Source organism: Salmo trutta, chromosome 2, assembly GCF_901001165.1.
Source record: "Salmo trutta chromosome 2, fSalTru1.1, whole genome shotgun sequence".
In the NCBI taxonomy this organism is placed as follows: domain Eukaryota; kingdom Metazoa; phylum Chordata; class Actinopteri; order Salmoniformes; family Salmonidae; genus Salmo; species Salmo trutta.
In genome coordinates, this window is record NC_042958.1 from 61,457,012 (window position 1) to 61,466,091 (window position 9,080).

At 43.1% G+C, this 9,080-nt stretch overlaps 1 protein-coding gene across 1 annotated transcript; it reads right to left on the reverse strand.

Moving 5' to 3' along the window:
* Positions 1-628: 628 nt before the first annotated feature.
* metrn (meteorin, glial cell differentiation regulator) lies at positions 629-8,149 on the reverse strand. The gene is made up of 4 exons (XM_029709989.1): positions 7,768-8,149; positions 6,062-6,498; positions 4,292-4,351; positions 629-3,469 (listed from the first exon to the last, which is right to left on the reverse strand). Exons 1-4 carry the CDS (start codon positions 7,866-7,868, stop codon positions 3,156-3,158), a joined length of 912 nt encoding a protein of 303 aa, XP_029565849.1. The 5' UTR covers positions 7,869-8,149; the 3' UTR covers positions 629-3,155.
* Positions 8,150-9,080: the final 931 nt, after the last annotated feature.

The following is a 9,080-nucleotide window of genomic DNA, read 5'->3' on the forward strand; positions in this document are numbered from 1 at the left end:
TTTTTCATTTAGAGCCCTGGTAACCAGTAATAATACTCAGTGTGAAAGTGTATATGTGCTCAGTCTTGTTTTCTGTTGGTTGAGAGGGAGTGTATAGCCCTTTAAACCTGTCAAACTGCCATGAGGACACAGTGAGCGACTGTGTGGCACCTCTGCTCCTCCGTCCTGCTCCAAACACCGCTCCCTTATTGAGAATTTATTGCTTCCTGAATCCTGAAAATGGGACTCGGAGCCCAACACAATTCCAAACGTCCTTTTCCTCCCTCCCTCCCTGCCGCCCCCGGTGTCTGTTTGCACTCCTCTAAATCTCTCACTCTATCTAGCTTTATTTCAAGCCATTTGTCTTGGGCCCCCTAAGGACACATATAGTGACTTAACATTGTTGGAAAAGGCTCAGACCCTTATCCCAAATATATCTAAGTGACAACTAGAGGTTGTGGGTTTAAATCCATGTAATGAAATATAGGGCCATGTTGTTCAACCATGGTCATCTGTAGCGTGACTTGTTTTAAGATGTGTGCATGAGAGATGACAACTATATAACTATACAACTATATAACTTTACTATATAGTTGGTGGAAGAGGCAACCATGCAGAGATAAAAAAAAAAATCCATAACATTCAAATGTGCTTTTCAGACTTTTTATATCACAGACCACATACAAACACTTTCCTCCATAAGTTGTTTTTTTGTTTCTAGAATTTCTTATATACACATAACATTCACATTGGTATTAACACAAAATTACACTCACATAGAAATAATTGACAATATCAGCAAACATGGCAGTTTTCGCTTTTTTTTGTACATACCACTCCAGCACAAACTTCATTTGGTGTTAACTGCTCCCTTCATCGATTTAGTACACATAAGACAACATAATTTGACTAGCCATCATGGCCACGGATATGCATTTTTTGTTCCTTTTGTATGCTAGTCTAGAGATGCTTACTGCTAACCCCAAAGCTGTTTGAAAGAGTATCACGCAAATACATTTAATATTGCTGTAAGAATTAATTATTGATATTTGGACTAAATTGTATTTGTGTTTTTTTTATTTCACCCCCTTTTTCAATCTTGGGATAGAACCAGGGTCTGTAGTGGCGCCTCTAGCACTGTGATGCAGTGCCTTAGACTGCTGCGCCACTCGGGAGGCCGGACTAAATTGTTTTTGAGGTTTTCAAGGCTCAACATGGCTATCAACATTTTGGACATATGCTTGTGAAAGTTAGGTAGCTACTGGATGCAACCGCTTCTGCCAACTTTGAGACATATCCCAATGGACATTCACTGAGGGGAATATTGCTGTTGTCAGCAGTTGCAGTCCCGCAAACTTTAAACATTTCCAGCCAAACTCCCATAGTCCGTCACAATGGTTTATGGTTCCAATGGAATTTCTGCCATAAATGTTTCACATCGTGAATTTGACAGTAACGTTTTGATAGCTGTGTAATTCTCTCCCGGACAAGGTGAGTCTTATCAATGTATTTGCCTCAGTTTACTCTCAAAAATGTGCTACGCAAATTATTGATAAAAGTTAGATTTGCACGGTTATCAAAATGTCACACCAGGGTAAGCCTACACGAAACACAGACCCTATATGAAGTAGCTCTAAAATCCCAGATGGAAAAATGTATGGTGAAAAAATGATTGGAACCATTTCCGGGTTTTATGACTCATACTGTGGTACACAATTAACACAATTATTTAACTTTGAACAATGACATAAATCTGGGCCGGTAGACCTTATAGCATTATAAGGTCTACCTTATACCCATCTCATTATCTGTTTTGGTAGTATTTTGCAGCTTGTTTTTTGCAGACAGCTTTTCTCTTAGGCTTACAGTTAGAAAATAAGTATGAATAGCTACAAAATGGCTGTAACGGACAACACTGTTGTAACGTAATTATGGTAAACTCGAAATAAGGGGTTTTCAAATATTAAAATCAATGTTTCCCAGACAGCATATTAAAAGGTAACAAAAGTTTTCAACCAAACTGAGATATCACAATGAAGTCTTGAAGTAAACAGTGAACTGTATTATAAAAATCTGCAGAAAATATTTAAACAGGGTTCAAAAAGGCAGAATTGCCCTGTGTGTACTTCGGAAAAATAATAATCTCAGAGTTGGCTATTGTCGTGAAAGCACGTTCATCACTAGTTTGCAGAGTTTATCGTGCTTTGAATCTGCTGCGCTAACCTTAGCCTAGCGCTAACATGCGCTAGCCCAAGCCTAGCATTAATATGTGCTAGCCTAGCATTAACATGTGCTAACCCTAGCGTAGCACTATCATGCGCTAGCAATATCTGTACATTTATTACGTTCTGATCACTCCTCTTCTACGCTACATATAGTCAGGTTTTCATTTGGTTTTCACTGCTTGCAGCATCAGACTTTCCAGATCATTATTAGTGCAAATTAAGATACATTTTTTTAAATCCTTTAAAAAAGAAAGACCCACCCTAATCTCCAATAAATAATTGCAACACTGAGAATAGTCCCCCATTGTTTCTTTCAACTATAAAATTGTGAGAAAATCTTGGACACAAAAGGATAGATTTCCCCCAGTTTTCCGAAACAAAACATTGAAGGAAAATGAGTGGCCATTTTGAAGACCACCATAGAAAAACAACAGCCTTGTACTTGAACACTGGGATAACAATTATGTGACTTCCAAACAGATGGTAACTTCACCACAGAATTTTCCACATATTTTCCTGAGTTTAAAAGACAAATTCACACTCAATAGCTCTGAATCCATTCCTTGACAAATTTCTGTTTGTTGTTATGGAAAGTTCTTATGAGAATTCTGAATAAGCATTTTTGGAAAATGTGTCCTGTGCCGAATGCTTTAATCTCATCTCGTCCACAGTGTCCTTCATATCTTAACAGGACTGCATATTGCACTGGGAATGGTGCTACAAATGTCCATGCCCAACTCCTCAGTCTTTGGGGGAAGACTGCATCCAACGGGACCTTCATGGCAGGGTCGGCCCACAGCTGCACCATCGGATAGGCTTCCATCTCCCTCACCTTTCACTCTGAGGTTTGGCAAACCAAATGAGAGGCGGGGGGGCTGATCGAGTTAGGGCTTGCCTCACAGGACAGCCTCATTCAGGGGAGTAGTCAGGTGGGATTTGGGGTGGCTCGGGTCAGTCCACAGCCATTTCACAGGGTAGCTGCTGGGCCAACTTGGCCTGAGCGTAGGCCTGGAGGAAGTCCTTGTAGCGGGGGGCGCAGCCCAACCATGCCTCGCCGAAGTGGACGCGGCCGGTGAAGAGGAAGCTGCCTACCCCGGGCCGGACACCGCACTGCAGCAGGGTCCTGATCTCGCCCGTGCGGGTCAATCGGCCGGTGCCGGTAAACAGGGTGTATTTCTGGCGGAATACTTGGGTGGCGCTGACTTTGATTACAGCCGCCCGTAGCTCACTGTCCTCGTCCACTGCCTTGATGTTACCACGCACCACTGTGGCGAGAAGAGACAAACTGGTTAGTCAAAAGCTCTATTGACCCAATTTGTTTGTATCAGTTGTTACAAATACGACAATCATAGTTAAACAAAATGTGGACTAAGATGGTGGAGGATACATCTTTGAATGGATGTAATTTTCTTCAATACTTGTTGTTCCCATTCTAAAAACACAATATTGGTAATCACTGGGAAAATATCTGCCACGCTTTAGCCACCAAAAAACAGCTGAAGTACTAAACAAGTAACTAGAATCCTAACCCACCAGAGGCTAACATTAGAGTCAGTGAAATTGGTATGGAGAGCTGCCTGGGACAGTTCTGTAATCCCCCTGACTTTATGTTGCCAAGGGGCTGCCACTAAGCCTGATTACGGCTCAATTAGAGCCGTGCGGATTAGTCCACTGCACTGTCTAGGGTGGGGGGAGATTATTCCACTACAGTGCCTTGAGGAGTGGGGGTTTAGGGGAACTTCAGTGAACTAGAGAGGCTAAAGTAATGCTGTTTCACCTTTGACCTCTGCATAAATTAAGTAGTTCAGAGGGGGGAGGATTTGGATTTACACCAACCTCAGACCTGTGTTACCCCTACTTTCAGCTAATTCAACACAACCGATTTGTAGTTCCTCAATCCTGACACAAAATCATTCTCTTTTTTCTCTGCAACTGAATGGCTTTTCTTGCCATTTTGTATTGAATCCACATGAAATGGAGGACGGAATTCAGTAAGACACCAAACTGTTCCTGGTCTGGCGTGTTGTTTTATTGTTATAGGGCAGCCCAGACAACAAAACAGGAGGTTGTAAAAGAGGAGAACTCACCAAAGTCACTGGTGCAGACGGCCATAAGGAGCTCTGTGTTGTTACAGGGTCTGCAGGCACCTGGGAAGAGAGGGGGAGGGAGAAGGGGAAGAAAGAAAGAGGGTCAATTGGAGAACTCCACTAATCAAACAAACACTAATTACATCCTCATTCAAATTTGTTTATTCCCTCGTGATATTGTAAACCACATAATACCTCAAAAAAAATAAACAAGTTATAATATTTAAAAGCTTTATATTAAAAATGCGTCGAGCTCTAACCTATCCTGTTGCACACTTGAAAGGAGACTTAAAGGAGGGAGGAGACGAGCTTATAACAAAGATCAAATGCTCTGGAGGCGTGACGCGAATAGAACAAATCGCAGTATAAGGACATACACACACACGGACCAACTGCAGTGTTCTTTCAGACAGTTGCTACTTTTACGGTTTGGAGAGGAAGGCCAGTGAAACGCCAATGGCCCCAGACGTTTTTAAAGCCAAATGAAATTAAACAGCCCACCTACCTCCCACCCCCACTTCCTCCCTAGACCCTGCTAGGGTGTCTGCACCCACACCTCATCAAAGCCAAACAGACAAGGGCAACAGAGGGTGGAAAACTTCAAAAGATTTAAATGGGCTGAGCTCCATTTCTACACTTTCTCAGAAGGCACTTACTTCTTTTCTAGGAGTTGTGACGGCTTCAATCACAGCTGTTTATCACTTTAAAAGAGGAAACTAAAATACAGCAAATCCTCCTCCGTTTCATACAAGGACCCAGTCCACAGATGGCCACAAAAAAAGGAACGCAGAGCGAAACAAAAGCACCAAACTGTGGCTGCATTGAATTGACTGCACTGAAAAAAAGAAAACACCCTGGCATTTTTTAAAGTTCGTCTGGCCTTGTGAGTTCCAAGAAGTTCACCACCACCCCTCCTAGCTGCCCCCTCCACACATTCCCCTTCTTAGTGAAAAAGTCTGATAAATGAGATTCCTTCCTTCTCCCTGGCCATAGAGCAAACCTCCCCCATGCCCAGCCAGTGTGTGTGTACGTGTGTGTAGACTCTTGAGCGGAGAGGGGGTGTATTCTTAGAGCCAAGCCTCCCTACAGAGGGGCAGCTCAACAAATGAGGGTAGCATCTCAGCTGAGGCAGAGGCCTCCCTGTCTCCAAGGCAACGGCAGTAATCCCAGAACACTCATGCGAAGGCTCCAATGAAAGGAGCTCTGGGCTCTGGAGAGAAGGCCCCACATACTGGGCTTTTGTCCCGCTAACCCTCCTCCCTCTCTTTCTTTCTCTGCCTCTCTCCACTCCCTTTCAAATCTGAACCAGGCGACAGGGTCTGTAGGCCTATGTGTCCAGGGAAACTAGAGGACACTTCCCCCACTCTACTCTGCCTGGACACAGAGAAAACTGAAAATTAACCCCAAAAAAAGGTCTGTTTGTGCTTAAGAGTGAGGAAACATATTTAGGGGTGGGGTTTGCCAGAATACAATTTAATATGATTCAGAGACCCATGCTCAAATAATTACTGGAAGCATGTGGGTGAGAAGAGAATTTAGTTATCGAATTTAAAATTCTAAAAGTTGTTTGTTAGAACCATCAACCCTCAGGGAGCATATCCAAAACAAATTCAACACTGTCTTTTCCTTGCTTTGTGTTGAGAGAAATATTTTATGTGTATCTATTTCAGCCCAATGTGACCCTTCCAGAACCCAGACTGATCTAGCGCCATGCTAGATCAGTCTGGGTTCTGGAAGGGTCACATTGCCTCCCTCCTCGTTCCAACTCACCTTCATTACTGATGATGGGGTTCGAGTCGAGTGACAGGCGTGCCGTCCAATCACCTCGCAGCTCATAGCGGAACGATGCAATGCGGCGGCTGATGTCCTGGTGGGGCGTGGCCTGGAGGAAGAGGGCTACCTTCTCGCCGGGCAAGCGGCTGAAGCAGCGCACCCGGGGTGGGGGAGACGTCTCCAGACGGTCCCCTACCAGGAGCTCCAGGACCCCGTCTCTCTCCAAGTAGAGCTGGGCCCCGTGGAAGTGCTCCGAGGGCTTGACACAGGCTGTGATCAGGCCTGAGCTGCTGCCCCCCGGCCCCACCGCCGCAGAAGTCAACCTGGGGGACAGGGTGAGGCGAAGCGCCCCCTTAGGGTAGAGCCAGTCCAGAGCACCCTCTGAGCAGTGGAGGGAGATCTGCTCCACACTGCCTGGCTGCTGGGACAGACCACTGTGGGATGGAAAGAGGGAGAGAGAGAAAAGGGAGACCAAGTTACATAATTGGACTTCATCACCTATAACCTCCAAGCTAGACAGACTAGTCCTCAGAAGTTGTCCTCTTGGCTAAAATTGGAGTCACCAGCGTGTCACTTTCTAGGATGTGGTGCAATTTTTATAACCAATGACGTATATAAACCCTGGATGACTAACAGAGGGTGCTGTATTGAGTCCACCGCATAGCCATCTTGGTACTCTTCATTGTAAAAAAAAAAAAATCTGGAAGCTATATAAATGCATTTATTCATGTCTACATTTGTTTTTGACACGTTTTTTATATTACAGACGCTGTAATGCACACTTTTCAATTATATTATATGAGCTAAGTGATGTTACTGTCCCCACTGGCCACTAAAAAAAATGTGTCCTTGAAACTTATAACTGAAATACTGTAGAATTCCATTCATTCCTATGGAGGCCAGCTTCAACTGGGGAGTGCCAATATCACCGACAGGTGGCTTCAAAGCCTGGTCAATGTCCAATACTATCATCAACAATCCAGGGTTTATATACATCATTGGTCGAAACCCATTACGGAAATTGCACTGAACATTGCAGGATGTGTATTGTTTGGGTATAGGCATAAGATGTGGGCAACTTTGAGAGGGACTGAGGGAAAGCTTGAAAAATAATAAACAAATTATTCTGGCTAAAATGGATGAGAACAGATTAACCTTTTCAGCTGGAGATTTTCATTGCAGTGCATTTCTATAATTTTAAGTGCATCCTTTGAATACGATTAAAACATGCTTTCAAAATACACATTGAACTGAGGTAACCATTTGCATTCAAAAAGACGAAGCGCTACCTATTGGTCACCAAATGCGCCCGGCAGTGCCATTTAAAAATGTGACTGACTTTGCATAGTGTAGGTCATTTCATCTGCAAAACATGGCCTAGAATTTGGTTTTATAAAATTAATATTACATCTTTTTCCAAAAACGACAAGTAATTTCCCCTGTGCACACATAAAACCGTTATTAATAACGGCATAACTCTCTCCTCTCTCTAGCTCACTCTGCAAGACTGCAACCCAAGGCGCAATACTTTGTTGCAAGACACTGGAAACATTTAATTGCGCCCAAAACATGTATCGACTTGTTTCAACTAAGGTAGAACCTGAACAAAACATTATTTTGCACCTGGCTATATAAAAATATGTGAATGGTTCTCCATAAAACAAATGAAACTTGAATAAAACCGTTATAAAAGTTATACTTGCCTCCCTCGCCAGCTGCATTGGTCTTCAGAATAACTGGACACAGCGCTATCAAAAATGGGTAGTAGCAGGATCCAAACTTTGTAAATCCAAAAAATAGCCATTTCCTTTCGTAGGTGTTACGACTTTGAGAAAAAAGTGAATGTTCCAAAGATGCCGTCCCTTCAACCTTTACGCATGGGAATCACCACTCTTCCTATCTACGCGAATTGTATTTCGCTGTTCTCGACAATCTCCATAGCGTGGTAGTCTCCTTTTCTTGATGAAAAGATAAGATACTTTCAGTTACACTTTTAAACGGACTGTCCCTTCATTTACTCTGCCTCCCTGATCGTAATGCGTAAAGAGAAGAGTCGTCTGAAGTTTTCGCCCGTGAGCACAAGTTGGTCGACCAATCAGAGTTGGAGAGGAGAAACTTAAAACCACTCATACGATAGAAGGGGAGGGGGTGTGAGCTATTGCCCGTAACATAAGAAGAATGATCTATCAGTATGCAAGAACAAGCGTTGTTGGTAATAGATAGGCGGCAATTTACCATTGTGTCAAACAAGCATGTACAAAGAAGAAGAAAAAATGAGTTGCATGGGCACAAATATGAACCTCCTTTGTTGAAGTGTGAAGGCACTGTCCTCATATTTCCTCTCTCATATTATGAGAAAACACAGGGTTAAAGTGAAATTCTTAACTTGAAAGTTCTTGACAATAGGACTACATGTATTGGATCCCTTCCTCCTCAAAAGTAGAAAACAACCTGTTTCAGTGGAAAATATGAATGATTCCACCATGTACAAGAAGGCGTTTAGATAATAATGACCACTATGAAATATAATAGCGTTTCTCTGAGCTTTGCTGCTTGAACCCCTAAAAAGTACTGGTTAGCACAAGCAAGACTGACAGAAAATTCTACCTTGAGACAGAAAAGTATGAACAGAGAATATTTATTTATTGTGCTAATGCTAACCAAGAAAAGCTCTAACTCCTTGGTTAGCCTCATCGGTTACTCATTGCCAACCTGTGAGGCCCACTGGGCACAAACTGGTTAAATCAACGTTCTTACAACGGAATTTGTCAGCGTATTGTGACGTGGAATCTACGTGGAAAAAATATTGGATTTGTAAAAAGTAATCAAAACTGTTGTTTTGAGGGTGAAATTTCAACCAGAGGATTATGTCACATCTGCTCCTGCCACGCCCTCTAGTGCTCATCCTGTGTCTCCTTGAGCTGCCGCCACTCCCCCAGTGCTCTCTCCCTCTCCCTCTCTCTCTGTGTGTGTGTGTGTGATTGTGTGGGCAGAGACAGGTGTACTGGAGTCAGAG

Excerpts from the sequence above, each read along its gene's own strand:
- metrn (XM_029709989.1), bottom strand. The coding sequence starts at position 7,868 with ATGGCTATTTTTTGGATTTACAAAGTTTGGATCCTGCTACTACCCATT. Across the intron at positions 6,499-7,767 it reads CAATGCAGCTGGCGAGGGAG|TGGTCTGTCCCAGCAGCCAG; the intron begins GCAAGTATAACT and ends TCCATCCCACAG. Across the intron at positions 3,470-4,291 it reads CGTCTGCACCAGTGACTTTG|TGGTGCGTGGTAACATCAAG; the intron begins GTGAGTTCTCCT and ends TTCTCGCCACAG.